This window comes from Hippocampus bargibanti, linkage group LG06 (assembly GCF_051943395.1).
Source record: "Hippocampus bargibanti isolate YZ-2025 linkage group LG06, ASM5194339v1, whole genome shotgun sequence".
NCBI lineage: Eukaryota > Metazoa > Chordata > Actinopteri > Syngnathiformes > Syngnathidae > Hippocampus > Hippocampus bargibanti.
The window spans coordinates 23,084,983-23,102,440 of record NC_142739.1 but is presented as its reverse complement, the minus strand read 5'-3'; the positions used below and the strand labels follow the sequence as shown (position 1 = coordinate 23,102,440).

General features: G+C 37.4%; 1 protein-coding gene across 1 annotated transcript; it reads right to left on the bottom strand.

Moving 5' to 3' along the window:
• Nucleotides 1-1,065: 1,065 nt before the first annotated feature.
• LOC148896843 (metalloreductase STEAP4-like) lies at nucleotides 1,066-17,419 on the bottom strand. Its single transcript, XM_088998766.1, has 10 exons — nucleotides 17,045-17,419; nucleotides 15,019-15,126; nucleotides 13,660-13,730; nucleotides 13,483-13,570; nucleotides 7,495-7,773; nucleotides 7,320-7,414; nucleotides 5,944-6,054; nucleotides 5,546-5,588; nucleotides 5,266-5,430; nucleotides 1,066-1,530 (listed from the first exon to the last, which is right to left on the bottom strand). The coding sequence occupies exons 1-10, from the start codon at nucleotides 17,240-17,242 to the stop codon at nucleotides 1,279-1,281; spliced, it is 1,410 nt and encodes a 469-aa protein (XP_088854892.1). The 5' UTR covers nucleotides 17,243-17,419; the 3' UTR covers nucleotides 1,066-1,278.
• Between the last annotated feature and the right edge of the window lie 39 nt (nucleotides 17,420-17,458).

The window sequence follows — 17,458 nt, the reverse complement described above, 5'->3', positions numbered from 1 at the left end:
CATTGAGTGTATTAGCTAGCTAGCTATCTATTAGCTATATAGGTGGCTTTCTATCTATCTATCTATCTATCTATCTATCTATCTATCTATCTATCTATCTATCTATCTATCTATTAACTGGCTATTAGCTAGCTAGCAAACGTTTTTCACTGCCATTCATAAATTTATTCGGAAATTGAAAATATGTTGACGTAGAACGCCATTCTGGAATTAGTTCGGGTTTTGTGGTTTTTTCTTGCTTGGGTGCCGATAAAGTGCTGCCCAGACTTCTGGCTATGTTTTTCCCTTCCACAAGGGGGCAGCATTTCTGCCTTTTTTCCATGTTAGCCCTTTGTTTCAGCTTCAGCTATTGTTAAAGCGCTATGTAAATCAATATGTATGTATTGCATTGCAATTTGGACAGCCGCCCTCATTTCAAGCCCATACAACTCCACACCCATATGACTTAGGAATTAACATTTTTTTGTGATTAAAGAAGAGAGTCGAAGATTTCTTACGCTGAATTGAATGTTTATAAGTTCCTAAAACTCAATATTCTGTTCGTCCTGCAATTTGAGTGAAAATGACAATTACCCTGGGACAGGAGTGGACACATTTCAGCACAGTGTCCATCAGTGAATGAGTTAAGAAAATGCTTATAGACCTCTTACGCTTATTAGATGCTTAAACCGATCCTGTGAATGTAAAGTGAGCTTAAGAGTTTTGAAATGTATTATTATTATTATTATTATTATTATTATTATTGTTATTGTAAATGAAATGTATTATAGGTGGTTATAAATGAAATGTATTATTATTATTATTATTATTGTTATTATTATTATTGTTATTGTAAATGAAATGTATTATAGGTGCTTATAAATGAAATGTATTATTATTATTATTATTATTATTATTATTATTATTATTGTAAATGAAATGTATTATAGGTGCTTATAAATGAAATGTATTATTATTATTATTATTATTATTATTATTATTATTATTACTACAATAGTGACTACCATCGGGATCCACTGCAGACAAAGAATATGAAGAGTCAGCAAGGAACATTGTTGTACTAAGTTGAACTGTGGAACAATTAATTTCTTTATTTATATACATGAATTTCACAATTGAATCACTACTTTATAAACAAGAAAAAAAAAGGAAACGAAGGAAGAGGTCACCCAAGTGACCCTTTTGGGAACTGATCGGGCACTGCCCCACTTACGCGACAACAAAGTTAGAGAGACCTATTTTTCACTCATGCTGGTGAAATTCCAACAAACGATCATCCTATGTAAGAAGTGTTTTTTCCTCATCAGGTTCATTCCTCTCCCAGCCCCGTCGAATTCGAGTGACACTCCGGTCCACGCATGGCACCAGGAGCAGCAGCTTGAGCACCAGCACCACTGATGGCACCACAAGACCGAGCATATAGCCTGGAGGTGTATACCACTTATACGTGGAAGGCCGTAGAAACCTGTCCCAGCCGTACAGGTAAGTGTGAAGGGTACAGAGGAACAACGTCACATGGCCCAGCTTGGACTGCAGATCAAAAAAAAAAAAAAAAAACTCAGTCATTGCACATATACAGAAACATATTCAGGGGCTATGCGCTATGATGTTAACTCAGTCACTGCCATCGACAAATTTATTCGTGAATTGAAAAATATGAGCGCCATTCCCGAATTAATTTTGGTTTTTCTTGCGAGGGGTGCCGATAAAGTTATGAATATGATTCAAATAGTTCTGATGAGGAAGGCATAAATGTTTGCAATTGATTAAAGAAGTTCTTCCGAGTCATTTTGAGGCATCAGGACTGATGTGTAGCATCCCAGAAAATGCAGAAGATGGCGCCCAAGCTCCATTGGAAATGGGCTGATTTGTTTGCTGGGAATTTGTGTCAGCGAATATCAAATAGTTGTCTTGGTGCAACACAGAACGATTCACCATCACATTATTTATGTGTTTTCCTTCTAATTTCGCCATCAACACGGATCAACATGAAGTTTTCAGACCAAAGTACGCAAAATGCATTGTGTGTCGCTTTCTCGATCAGGGGCGTTCCCTCCGTGACGTAACTTCCTGAATATTCAGCACGAGTCTTAAACCGTAAAATATAGCTATATGCAGTGGAATCTTTGTAAAATACGCTCAGTAGAAGTCATTTCAAGTGATTTTACAAATTATGGACACAACTTGTCCGGAGGCGTCGGTTGTCCTTTAATTTTTCCTAAAACGTAATATTCTTTGGGTCCTGGAATTTGAGTGGAAATAACTAATACCCTGGCACTGGAGTAGACACATTTATGCATGTCTGGCAGTGAATGAGTTAGGTGCAAGAACATATTTTTGCAAAACTTGAATATTATTAAGTACTATACTCAGAATCAGAATCAGAAAGCCTTTAATAGTCCTACAATTGGGAAATTTTCAATCCACAGCAGCAAAATTGAAAGGGGGTGGTGAAATGATAAAAACAAAGTATTCTATCAATGTCAGAACTGTAATTATTCATCCTGCATGTCATTCCGATTATGCAAAAAAATGCATAATCCCCTTGTGTAATAAAGGAGTCCGTGAAAAACATGTCTGCCATCTGGTGGATATTAATGATATTACAACTTAAAACTCTAGTTAAGCACGAAACTCTTAACTTTTGATATTGTGGAGACGAGTGCATAGCAGGATGTGTGTGGGTCCAAGCAAGTGACCAAAGATAAAGTGTTGCCTCTAAATGACAAGTGATGAATAACATTTTAGCATTTAAACTCAAATTTGTGGAGGAATAAAGAGAAAGAATATGGAATGCGACGATGAGCTTCACATGACCCAGTTACATTTATGAATGACTTCGTTAGCGAGGCGGATTATATTTTACATTGATCAAAGCAGGAAAAGGCACAGCATGGTGAAGTGGGGTGGGGGGAAATGCCTAAAATGGTTATTTGGGTGTTTGAATCTATTTTAGATTATTCATTCTCATTTCATAACTAATTGACATGATATAAAAAGCCAAAGTAATAAGTATGTTTGACAATTGGTCGCATTTTTTGAAAGTCTGATTGTTTCTTTGTTTTTTTAACACCATGTGAAACTTAGCAGAAAATGTCAAGATTTTTTTAAAGCACACAGTAAAATATCACCATCGGGCAAGTTTAAATTGAATGGCAACGGCGGCTTTGTAATTATTTTCAACACCGTCGCATTTGGTGAATCATCAGACTACAATCCAAGTTTGCTTGCATTTCATCACGCTAAATTGACTGAAAATTCCCCCCGATGTGCTTATTGCCTGTATTTCAATCTGCCAAATGTCTTGGCGAAAGAAAGTTGTGACGCATTTTGCACTTTTTTTAATAAGTAAGTGCATTTTAAGTGGAGCGCTCCATCTATGTGGCACTTTATCGTTTCACAAAGTAATTGGTGGCCTGAAATGCCCCATAGTTAATCAACCATTCCGACTTTTCAGTATATAAGGCTTTTCATCCAGAAATTGTGGACCAAATTGCTTCACACAACAAAACACAACTCTGCAAACACCCACGCGTCTTTCGAGAGTACAGCTGGAATCGAAAGATAAATGGCATCAATGTCAGAAAACTGTGATCAATCAGGCAGCCCAAGAGACCGTGCAAAAGAAATAAAAAGATGACTAATAATAATAATAATAATAATAATCATAATAATAATCGATTGGCTGGCAACCAATTCAGGGTGTCCCCCGCCTCGTGCCCAAAGACAGCTTAGATAGGCTCCAGCACCCCCCGCGACCCTAATGAGGAATAAGCGGTATGAAAAATTGATGGATGGATGGATAATAATAACAATTATTATTATTATTATTATTATTATTATTATTATTATTATTGTTGTTGTTGTTGTTGTTGTTATTATTATTGTTGTTATTATCATTATCATAATTATTATTATTAAATGTTATGTGAATAAATGATATGCACTATAATTGTAAAAAATCATTATCACTAATAATAATAAAAGTTATTATTATTATTATTATTATTATTATAACATTATTATTATTATTATAACATTATTGGAGATAGTACATTACAATGAGGATTACAAGGCTGCATGATTATCTTTCAAGCCAATTGAATAAGAAATCTGTTGTTATCTATCAAGATAAATGTTATGTGAATAATTGATATGAATTAAATTTGTGATTAAAAATCACAAATTGTATTTGCATTTGTTAATTTTGGCTAGTCTAATCAAATGATGCAATGACACAAGCGAGACCGACGTCTCCGGACAAGTTGTGTCCATAATTTTTAAAATGGCTTCAAATGACTTCTACTGCTGACGAGTCCTCACCCTACGTCACTGAAGGAACGCCCCTGACCGAAAAAAGGACACATTGTAGCAGTCCTTCCATCACGTTAATGCATTTTGCTGTACTTGTTTGGTCTGAAAACTTCATGTTGCACCAAAAAAAGGCAGAAGAGGGCGACAAAGCTCTGTGTAAGGAATTAATCAGCCTGTGGAAACGGGCTGACTAATTTGTCGCCATTTTCTGCCTCTTTTTTTGGTGCTACATCCCCCCCCCCCTATTGCCTCAAAATGGCACGGAATAATTGCAAACATGTATGCTTTCCTCTTCAGAACTATTTGAATCCTATTCATAACTGGATGAGTAACAAGAAAGCATCTTGTCCGAATCTGAAGTCATTGTTTTGATTCTCCAGTAAGGCAAGACGTCTTGGGGTGACACACGAACAAGGGGGCGGGACCTTCTGAAACTGGCCACTTCCGGGTTCTTTTTTTTTTGCAGATTTTGGACACTTTAAGTCATTTTTATTGAGGTTTTGCATTTGACTAAAAATATCATACTGCGTGTTTTGGGTATAAAACATTTTTCTGGTGTCAGTTAGGAAACAAAAAAGTGATGTCGGTTGTCCTTTAAGACCTGTTTCATTCTTGAAAACGCCTCCAACTGAACTCATGAAAAACTCGCAGACGCACAATATACTATGTCACGCCGCACATACACACATAAACAGACACCCAAGCAGGCAGAGACAGTTGCATAATGACAAGTCTGTCAGGGAGCCGCTGAGCGAAGTAACAGCTTGAGCGCGGGTGGGAAAAATCCACAGACATATTCCCGCAGTTTTGACTGCCAATGTTGACAGTAAACAGGGTGGTGGGATTTTGCCAAGACATTGCACAGCGCCAGTACACGCGGCACACTGGACCTTTGTCTTCAGAGTCAACACACATTCAAATGCAGTGTACACACACACGCTAAGTGACTACCTGTACATAGCTGAATTCTCTCCAGCTTAGAGCGTTGCTGACTGAAGGCAAGGATGTGATTCCCAGCAGCACGTACAGGCCAAATCCCAGAATGCCTACGGAGTAGTAGGAGTCGGTTCGCCAGGCCACGGTTGTGTCAAACTTTGTCGTTTGGTTCTCCTTGATCTAAAAAAAGAAAAGCAAGAGATAGATTTGTATATTAACACAATAAATAAATGAATACTGTATGTAAATGTGACTGCTTTACACAAACCATAATCAAGTTTACAATGCAGCTTACCTGTGTGATAACATAGTCCCAACTCTTGAACCTCACATAATACCTGTAAGTTTTAAAGACAAGAAAACATGATCATTATATGTTTTGGTTGTTTTTTTTTTTTAAGTCCAGTTTCCTTTTTTCCAAAGTAAAAATACTGCTGTCGTAAGTATCCTTTTTTTCAGTATTGATTCACACATCACTGTTTTCCCATTCTTGTTTTTCTAATTGCACAATGGCACATGCACTTATTTTAATCTCTGTTATACAGTACTTCAACACACGACCTTATACAAATTACCCAATGTATTCTTTTACCCAATTTATTCTTCTTAAATGTGTTTTTAACGCTCCTAAATGCAAGAGAAATACATCAGAAATGTAAAAGTAAAATTGTAATAACATATACTCTAAAGCACCTTATTGGGATGAGTAGCGTGTAGAGCACGTGAAGAAAGGCAAAGGCGAGTGCCAGCAGCCCCAGCTGCTTCCTGCACAGCATCCAGCGGTCTAGCCAATCAGGGAAGCGCCTGGAAAAAAAACATCTAATTGTCACGATCCAGTTCTTGCATGTCTCGGGTAGGTGTCAGTGGAGGGCATTTCCTCCAGCATGCACACCTGCTGCCAGTGTGTTCATTCGTAAGACAAATACTTTTGACAAAGTCTTTTGTCGGATTATTGACCTCGTTGCTGCGCTGTCGCTTTAGTGTTGTTTTCTCAACCACTCCATCTCATAAAAAGTATTCTTGTGCTCTAGTCTCCTGATGTTGTTGATGATGTTTCTCAATCTTTTGTTTTCAAGATTCTGGACGTTAGTCATTTCGTTTGTATCCTCTGCGTAACTTGCTTGGGCTTTTTCCAATTTCTTTTGGTTCAAGGATCCTTTTCTTTCTGTGATTACTTCCAGAACCAGAAAGCCTTTAATTGTCCCACAATTTCATAACTTTCATAACTTTTCTGCTGTGAAATGCACATTTCTACAATGCGAGATGAATAAAGGTACATCCAATCCAATCAAATGGGGAACTTTGCAAATTTCCATTCAGTTCATTAAATAATAATATATTTTGAATACGCAGTGTTTGAAATAATGTCTTGCCGTAGGCCCGGGGCGTACAACTATTACGTCAGGCGTACAACTTTCAAAATGTCTCGGCTCGGGTGGCCAACAACTTCTTCAAGAAAAAAAAAACGATTTCTTTCAAATCAAACATCTGTTTTATTCAATAAAGCAAAAGCTATAAGCAAACCGCTACAAGCCATGTGGACTCCTCTTTCTAAGGGCCTTTCAAATGTTTCAAGTACACTTTTCAGTCACGGTTTTCCGAAGCATGAATCAGGCTTCTGATTGGCTGCCGTGCCGAGTATGCAAATTGCCAAACGAACGTTCGTTTGGCACTTTGACTGAAAAGTGTACTTGAGAGTTTTGAAAGCCGCTTAGAAAGAGGACGCCACGTGGCTTTGAGCAGACAATTGCATTGTGCACCATGACGACAAACGACAACTGAAGCAAAATCTTCAGCAAGGGATATTTACGATAAATTAAGCAAGGAAGCATTTGTGGTAGGTACTTCCTTAATTAAAAAAAAAACCCTTATACTTCGCAACAATGTTTTTTTTTTGCGATTAGTCGCCTTATTGTGTTTCAAGTTGTGAAAAATGGGGCAGCCAAATTTATGGCCGGGCAGGACACTTTTCAGAGTTGTCTGCCCGGGTGTCTGCCCGGGTGTCCACTACTTTTTTGTCATGAGTTTCAGACACCGCAATAAGTCAATAAAATACCCCAACATCTTACCTGTACTTGGTACCCCTGTATAGCTGAAGGAAGGCAGCTATCACACCAGGCAGGTAACACAAGGATAACATGATCAACGAAACAATTGGAAACACCTAAAAAAAATGCAATACATGAAAACAAATATCAGGTTGATAATTTATACTAGAATGTTACTTTGAAAGAAAATATAAACCTTATTTGCCAGGGACACCATGATTCTGAAGGAGATGTCTTTGCCCTGATCCACGTAAGCGTAGATGACATCTCTGGTGAGCAAGTAGAAGAAGAAGAAGGCGGTCAGGCCGATGGCAATTTGGAGAGGAAGCCTCCACTCGGGAAACAGCTGCAGGGGGAAGTCCTCCAGTTCTTTGGCTGCTGACAGAGACCCCCTATCCAAAACTGTCAAGCCCATCTTGGTGGCTACATTCGCAACAACCTGCTTGGCCTCTGGACTGTTGCCACACACGTAGACCTGCCATAACCAGGAAGCACGTAAGATACTTTTTAAATCATGCAACATAATATCACACCCGTTTGGCAGCTTCACTATACGGTAAAATAACATCATTTTTAATCAATGAGGTTCAATTTGGATCGTTCATACGATAGCCTGCTTAGGCAACATAGGATTAGTAATACTGATGAGGTGATACCGGTGGAAGTGGGGCAATCAGGCCAGTCATTAGTCAGAACAATAGGAACAATCAGTGGAGCTGCAGGGAGTAATCATCTGCTCCCCCCAACCTGAGAGCAGGGACCTATCATAGCAGAGTCCGGCACCGTCATGTCTGGACAGTAGGGATATATATATATATATCCCTACTGTCCAGACATGACGGTGCCGGACTCTGCTATGATAGGTCCCTGCTCTATATATATATATATATATATATATATATATATATATATATATATATATATATATATATATATATATATATATATATATATATAGGGCTTAAACTACCAGTAAGACTTTCGTTGCTGACGAAGTTTCTTGGATAAGAAGCGAAACGTCCGACACCTTCAAAGAAGTACAGATGACGGCTGAAGAAACCTTTTTATCAATCAATGAAAAAGTTTCTTTAGCCTGTAGTCTGTACTTTTTTTTGAAGGTGTCGGATGTTTCGCTCCTCATCCGAAGAGCTTTGTCAGCGAACTGATTTTTTAGGTAGTTATCTAGCTAGGTATCTGTTGGCTATCTATTAGCTATCTACTATCTGTCTTGCTAGCTTTCGATATATGTATTTAGTAGTGTATTAGCTAACTAACTATTTAGCGAGCTAACTATTAGCTATATAGCTATCTAGGTGGCTAGCTATCCAGCGAGCTATATGTTAGCTATCTATTAGCTATCTACTAGCTGGCTAGCTACCTTTATATTTACTTCGGGGTTGAGTTAACGCTGGTGCGTGTGGCTGCCGCTGCTCACCCACAGAAAAACTTATCCTGTGACTGTAAAGTGACCTTGAGAGTTTTAAAAGGCGCTTATAAATGAAAGATATTATTATTTATTATTATTATTATTATTATTATTATTATTATTATTAATAATATTCGTTCAGTCATTTTAAAAGTGGAAACCTTGTTGCTATGGATCACAGCGCATTTTAAAGTCCGTATTGCGCAAAATGGTCAAGCTCAAGAGATGTGCCAGGGGAAAAAAGTGTTCACATTTAAAGCCATGTCTTGATATTAACTCATTCGCTTCCATTCCCGAATTTATTCGGGAATTGAAAATATGACGTGGAGCGCCATTATCGAATTTGTTCGCATTTTGGTTTTTCTTTCCCAATAAAGCACTGGTCAGACTCTGACTCTGGCAGTGTTTTTCCCTCCCACGAGCGGGCAGCATTTGCCTTTTGTACAGCTGTCCCCATTTCAAGCTCAGATAACTCCAGACCTATATCACTTAGGAATTAACTATTTTTTTTTTGAATAAAAAGAGAGTCTCATGTTTCTTCCGCTGCATTGAATGTTTATGTAGTCCTAAAACTCAATATTGTGTGGGTCCTGGAATTCAAGTGACAATGAAAAAAACCCTGGCACGAGAGTGGACACATGTTTTGCACACGTCTGGCAGTGATTGAGTTAATGGGTCAAAGGTATTTTAAGAATTTTTTAAACCAAGCTTTATACTAAAAGACACATGTAACTACAGTCTAGGAGAGATGCATTGCTATCTTTACGATTGAGACAAACTGCTTTGTTCCTGAAAAATTCTATTCTGAACCTCATACCCCATTTTTATGACTTGTTATCAACATTTTCCAAGTTATAGACTTCGGCTAGTTTAGATCATATTTGAATCCAGTAAAATCATGATGCACAAAACACAAGTACACAACCTTTTTGAGTGGTCGACGACCAGGCATGCAAGTGTGCTGTGCTCGTGAGAAGAGTGCTTAGTATAAAGTAGTGTTATCTGTTATGTAAAGTGCTATTGCAAGAATATAAATGTACTTCATTTCAGCGCATCGGAGGATTACCGTATTTTCCGATGTATAAGGTGCACCTAAAAGCCTTGATTTTGTTCAAAAAATGACCCTGCGCCTTATATGCAGGTGTGCCTTATATGTTTATAATATTTAGTCACAACAGGTCTTGCAACTACTCGATTTCCACCTGTAGAAGAAGCAGTGCCCGGTCCATGCTGGGATATATAAAACGTAACCCCAGCCTCTACTGTGCCTTATAATGTGGTGTGCCTTATATTTTGTAGACTTTTATAAATGTATATATTATATTTGGAAAATGTTTTTCCTTCATTGAAGGTGTACCTTATAACATACCTGTAAACCTGTACGTTTTTGCCATACAAATTATGTTTATTATGCATTTTAAGAGAAGAAAATCTCGACGGAAAAAGGCAAATTTGTCCATTATGGGTACCATCCGGTATGCACCGACAATCACAAAACGGCAAATCAATCAAGTCAAACGAGTTCGCCGCGGTAGCCTCTATCTCGGGATCGTTTTTTTTTTTTTTGCAAACGAGCGAGCGGTTTGATGCTACTGTGCGCATGCGTCTGCCGCCTGGGGATTCCCCATTGCATCATTCCGATCACACGTGAACAAAGCGAAAGTCAGGATGATACGAGGGATTGATACAAGCTTCGAAGAAAGGTGTGGAATATTCGTATTGTGTTGCTTGCAAAAAAAGACGTGAACGTAGCTGCCTCCGGTTTCTATGATCTAAATAATAATAATAATACATTTTATTTTAAGCACCTTTCAAAACACCCAAGGACACTTTACAAAAAAAACAATAAAACAAAAAAAGACGCATTTTGATACAAAGAGCCCCGTCAAAAACGTAGAAGTCTGGAAAACATATCGATCATACAATATCATACAATAGAGAACACTGTAGTAATTAAGCAACACTAGTGATTTCATCAGTTATTAATAATATGTACAGAATGATATAACGAAACACATGTACAATATAACATGTTAAACTACATAAATAAACACGTTTGAGATAAGATATGGTGTACGATTATTTTGTATTTTGTAAGGGGAAATATGACAGTTTGTGTCATGATCTGGTTGGCGACCAACGGGGGGCGCTGTCGGCCCCGCCTGCACCTGCACAGGTGCTGGTCGTCCCGATCAGATTGGCGACCAGCGGGTAGCGACGTCAGCCCTGCCGGCAGCCTCGCAGGTGCTGGTCGTTATAATCACTGTCACTTAAAATGACATCCGGCACGACCATCCGGTGTCGGTTCATTGTTTGTTTGCTGCTTGGTTGCAGCATGCATCGTGTACGTGTTTGTTTAACCTTGGCGGGCTTTTACTTTTGGTCTTCTTTTGCGACTTTGTTTGTTTTGCTATTTTGATGTTTTACATTTTGTTCCTGCTGACCTTATTTTAATACAATTTGTCAAACAACCTCCTACTCACTCCTGCCTGCTTTTTGGGATCCGCACCCGCCATCACCACCTTGCAAACCGTGACAGTTTGTAAGTGCATGGAGCCGTGGAGGTTGACAGGTATGCTTATAGTCCGGTGCGCCTTATATGGAAAAAGTTTGAAAATGCACCATACATTGGGGGTGCGCCGTATAGACTGAAAAATACGGTAGATTTTTTTTCTAGTGCAACTTTATGCTCATATCTTTTCCGTTTTGAGTTTTTTTTCTCTCGTAAGTGTGGCTTCACTGCTTAATAATGTCACAAGAAAATCACTATGCAGTAATCAATAGCCAGGAGGCAGGGTTTATCATTGATTTTGTTCTGAATGTTTAATTAATGGTGCCGTGCATTGTTTAATAACACAATAATGTGCCCTTGTCCATTTCCGGCGCAGAACATAAATCCATTGATACACCTTCAAGGATAAAATAAGACTTTTTTTTTTTGTCAAAGTGCACTAGTAAATGAACAACCATCGGTCAGCGATGCTCTACATATAGCAACAAACACGTATAAACATGCACAAAATGCACACGTATACACACAAACACATATGTGCCTCATCGTCCTCTGGGAATGTTCAAACGACTTAGAATGAAACAAACAAACACAAAAAAATAGCCACATATGCTGCAGTATTTCAGTACAGAGCGATAAAGCGAAATGTGTAATGGGATACTCAGATCCAAGAGTGACTTTGAGTTAATTGATTCAAGGATACATCAGACGTAGCACTCGCAGAAAAGCCACAAGGCCGACGCGCTGAATTTGGCTGCTGTCGCTCGGAATTGGATTGATGCTAACTTCAAAACGATGTTTATTTATATTATTTATTGATGTATTTATTCCTGTATTTACTTCTGTACTTTTATCTATTTGTTTGTTTATTTATGCATTTATTGATCTATTTATCTATTTTTCTATTTATCTATTGTTTCTTTTATTTATTTATTTCTGTATTTATTACTCTATTTATTACTGTATTTATTTATCTATTTCTTTATTTATTGATCTATTTATCTAATTATCTATCTGTTTATCTATTTATCTATGTATTCATCTATTTCTATCTATTTATTTATTTATTTCTTTGTTTGTTATTTTTTATTTTGTTTGTACATTTATTTCTGTATTTATTTATTTATTGTAATTTATTTATTTATTTTTCAGTTTATTTATTATAATAAATATTTGTTTGTTTTTGATACTGTCGTCTTGATAAATTATTGATATAACTACTTTTTAAATTTTAATCATACAAATGGCTAAGCAATATGGATGACGAAAAATGTATTGATGTATATTGATTACTATTTTTAACTCTTCTTGGAGGAAAGGTGAAATTCTGTCGTTGTTTTTAAAATGAAATGAAATTTGACTTTTAGTCAGAGGTTAAAGCAGCTGGTCAATTCCATATGTATGTATTTTTTTATTAACTTGATTGAACATAAAAATTAAATAGAATACAACTACCCAAAGGATATATGTGGTCTGAAAACAGTTTTATGCTCCAAATTTTCTAAAAAGTGCTTGGAGTTTGTTTCGTCTTTCTTTCTTTATTTCTTTCTTTCTTTCTTTCTTTCTTTCTTTATTTATTTATTTATTTATTTATTTATTTATTTATTTATTTCTTTATTTATTTATTTATTTATTCATTCGTTCATTCATTTATTTATTTCTTTATTTGTTTAACGATTAACATTTTTCCTGAAGGAAAAGGGTATTTTCTTAATGTTTTTTTGATTTTTTTTTTATATGAAATCACATTTAACTTTTAATAAGTGGTAAAAACAACTGGTCAATTCCATATGTATATGTAGTTTTTTTAATTAAATTGATTGAATATGACAATTAAATAGAATACAACTACCCCCAAAAAAATGTCAAACAAAATTCAAATATGAAAATATAATAATAATAATAATAATAATACATTTCAAATTTTGTAAAAGATTGTTGTGGCTGTGACAGAAAATCATCTATGGAGTATGACGGGGTTGGAGTTTGCTGGGTTATTTTATTTTATTTTATTTTATATTAGTTTAATTTAATCTGATGTTTAATTGATTTGTTTATTTGTGTTTATTTGTGTTTATTCATTATTATTTTTTATCTATTTATTTTTTTATTTTATTTAATTACTTTTTATTTAATTTGTTATTGAATTTAATTTAATTTGGATTGAAAATTTCAGTGCACTTTGTCCTGATATCGATCAGAAGTCTATCGTTCTCTTTATTGATCTTGTAAAATTGACCAATTACCTGTCTGCAAGCGTCGGAAGGCCCATTCTGAAGAGACCACGCAGATAAGGTGTTAAAGGCTTTCACCACATGCGATCCAGGAAGTACTCTGTACGGCAAAAATTGTTGATGATTCAAAAATGGAGATGTGGATAGTGTGGGAGGCATATGAAAGGAGCTTGCTTCAGTGGTGCTCACCTCTGCAAATATGCAGCGTTGGCCTCCGTGTACAGATTCTGCTCAGGGTTGTTGCTGACATCCACCAGCACCTTCGGATCAAAGATGAAGTGGAAGATAAGTAAATAGATACCAGATAGAGTTGTAGAATAAAAAAACGATGAGGTAAAGTCACAGAGGAAAATAGTGCTGGAAGTATTCCTTACTTTTTTTTAAAAGAAAATATGTTGTGAGCAACATGGCTTCTATTTTATTTTTATTTTTTGCTTGTGTGAAAAGTAGTACTCTGCTCCCCCCAACCTTAGAGCAGGGACCAATCATTGCAGAGTCCGGCACCGCCACGTCTGGGCCGAAACTACTAGTAAGACTTTAGTTCGCTGATGAAGCCTCTTGGATAAGAAGCGAAACATCCGACACCTTCAAAGAAATACAGTTGACGGCTGAAGAAACCTTTTCATCGATGGACCACTCCTGAGAGCTTACACAGACGTGTGAAACAATTATACTACAATTCGAATACTTTTATTTCTGCTGCATCAGCATCCTTTGTTGCATTTACATATTGCCGCTCATTGAAATGGTAGGTAAGCGCTCACTTATTTTTTTATTTCATGATTTATTAACTCATTCACTGCAATTCCTGAATTTATTTGGGAATTGAAAAGCATGACATGAAGCGCCATTCCCGAATTTGTTCGGGTTTCTGCTTTTCTTGAAGGGAATGGGGATGCCGATAAAGCGCTGGTCAGACTTCTGGCAATGTTTTTCCTTCCCACGATGGGTCAGCATTTGCCTTATGTACAGCTGCCCCCATTTCACGCTCTGATAATTCCAGACCTATATAATTTAGGAATTAACTTTTTTTCTGATGAAAGAAGAGAGTTTAATCATTCTTATTGAATGTTTATGTCATCCTAAAACGTAATATTTTGTAGGTCCTGCAATTTGAGTGAAAATGACAAAAACCCTGGAACTGGAGTGGACATATTTTTGCACATCGTCTGGTAGTACATGAGTTAAATATCATTTTCTTTTTTGATTTGTTTTTTGGACTGACTATGATAACCTGGGACCGCATGTTTGAAATTTAATGCCATCTCACGTGTAAAAACAAGTAGGGAAGGCTTGATACTTGTATCCTGGGACCTTTGGCACAAAAATAATGATGAGAAAAATATGTATGAAAATATTTGCCTTTGATTATGTAGCACTTTGCACTAAAGTAAAGTAAAGTGCCCTAAAGAAAAACAGTATTAAATGTTACATTTTCAATGGCTGCTTTTAAAACGCATTCCCTTCGAAAATACTGCTGGTGTTCCTCTTTTCTTCTTTCAGGGTTGATTTTTTTTTCTCAAAAACGTAGTGAGTCAAAATGAATACCTTCCCCTTCAGTTGTGAGCTGAGTTTCTCCATCAAGTCGTAGTGTTCTCTGTGTATGCACACAAAGACCACGCTGGCTAACTGGGCCGCGTCTGCATAACTCATCACCTATGACGCACACACACAACACAGTAGTCCAGTATTACATTTGGTAACACTCCCACTCGTTCATGGATGAGTAACACGCACACACACACGCACACACACACACACACGCACACACACACAATCAGGTTTCAAAGATTAAAAAAACAGACCATATCTATTTTATAAGTATGAGGTACACACACGGTACACGTAAACATGTACCGCAGCATTCTACTGTGTCATCAGGGTGTATTTGATAAATTGTATTAATAATAATAATAATAATAATAATAATACATTATATTTTAAGCGCCTTTCAAAGCTCTCAAGGACAGTTTACAGTCACAGACAAGCATAGGTACTTTAATGAATAAAATACAATCAATCAATAAATAAAATACAAATTATTGTAGGAGCACAAAGTCATCAGAACAAAAAGGTCCAAAGTAGCAAACAAAACTACGAGTAAAACATGACAAGATAAACAAATCTGAGTCCTTTTAACTGCCACTGATGACCCAACACCTGGGCTGTTGTCGGCGAGGCCCTAATGTGGCACCCGTTGGACAAAACCGAAACGTGACAAATATATTTTTGAACTGTTCGATGTATGTATTATCTGATTAAGCGTTGAAATGTCATTTTGATGGACAGATGGAGTCATTTGACCCCCCAAAAAGTTATATTTTGTATCGAGGAAAATGTTTCTTTGGCCGTCATCTGTACTTCTTTGAAGGTGTTGGACATTTCGCTCCTCAAGCTTCGTCAGCGAAATTAAAATTTTCACTAAAACCCTTCCCTAAATCGCCATGGTGGCGTGAGTTTCAATTTGCATCGTGCTTACAACAGACTTCCGAGATCGTTACCACATAGGCTTAGTGATGTTGATGAGGTGATACCAAGGCGAATGGGGCAATCAGGGCCAGACCATAATGAGGAGCGCGCAATAAGAAGAAAGGAGCGTCAGCGCAGAGCGCTGACGCGTATGTGGAACTGTCGCGGCTTGGAATTGAAGCAGATTTATGTGGGACAGAAGATGTGAGACAATCTCTTTTCGTCTATGGATGCTACAGCTGCGTGTTTGCTTTCAACATTTAGCTTGTAGTAGACTTGCACATTCCACCATGACGTCCCTGATCCACTGCTGAAAAAGATGCTTTGATCCTCTCCTCTTTCATCTAGAACTGCTTCATGTCACAAAGAGGGTACCGAAAGTGATGAAAAATGAATGAATTATGTTATATTATTCTTTATTTTTACTTTATATTACTTCCGGGTTGAGTGAACGCTGGCGCATGTGGCTGCCGCTGCTCACCTGCAGTATAATATCCTGTGACTGTAACATGTCCTTGAGAGTTTTGAAAAGCGCTTATAAATGAAATGTATTATTATTATTATTATTATTACAATCAGGAGAAAAGAAGTAATCAGATTAGCTTCAGGGAATAGTCCCAACCTTAGAGAAGGGCCCTAACAAAGCAGTGGTCTGGCACTGCCACTTCTGGATATTAGAGATATATATAGTCTACCAGAGCTACCAGCAAAATTTAAATTCGCTGACGAAGCTTCTCGGATGAGGAGTGAAACATCCAACACCTACAAAGAAGTACAAATGACATCTGAAGAAACCTTTTCATCGATGGACCACTCCTGTACGACTGAGAGCTTACACAGACGTGTTTCAACTTCTCATAAACATGTAACCACGCACACTAACCAATGTAAAAAAAAAGGATGCAAACACGAAGCAATACAAACAACAGGCCTGCAGCCAAACACTGATTTTTGCAGCGACCTTGAACTCATCTGATAAGGTTTCATTTTTTTAAGCTGTTTGATTTTTATTTGTCAGTGTTGCTCTGGAAAATAAGGCTCCGTTTGAACTCCACAACCGACACGCTGCTCACCGCATGCAGCAGGCTCGCCATGCACGTATTACCTGAGCTCCTTGAGGCACAGGCCCACAGCCGAGAGGTCTGCGGCTGCCGTAGGCGACCTTGTAGCCTGTCTGAAGCAGACGATAACCCAAAGAGCGTCCCAGGTCTCCCGTTCCAAAAACGCACAAGGGCTCCTGCTCTGAGGTGACCTCTGCTCCTCCTCCCAGAGGATGCAGAGACATACTTTCTGCTTTTGACATTGGCCTTGTGGGTTTAAAGTTTGAAAAAGTCAAGAGGGGATCTGACCGAGTTCAAAAAGTGTTTCAAAATAAAGTAAATGTGATTCCCCTGGAGAAAAAAAAGGCTTCTCTTTAGGGTGGCAAAAAAAAGAGGAGAAATTCGTTCTCTGTGCACATCTGCTTTTAACCACATCACTGTGTTGACTTAGATTTTGGTAGTGGAGATTTTGTATTTGC

Coding starts and splice junctions, on each gene's coding strand:
- LOC148896843 (XM_088998766.1), bottom strand. CDS start 17,242: ATGTCAAAAGCAGAAAGTATGTCTCTGCATCCTCTGGGAGGAGGAGCA. Junction 15,127..17,044: donor CTGTGCCTCAAGGAGCTCAG/GTAATACGTGCA, acceptor TGTGCGTCATAG/GTGATGAGTTATGCAGACGC. Junction 5,589..5,943: donor ACGCTACTCATCCCAATAAG/GTGCTTTAGAGT, acceptor TAAAACTTACAG/GTATTATGTGAGGTTCAAGA.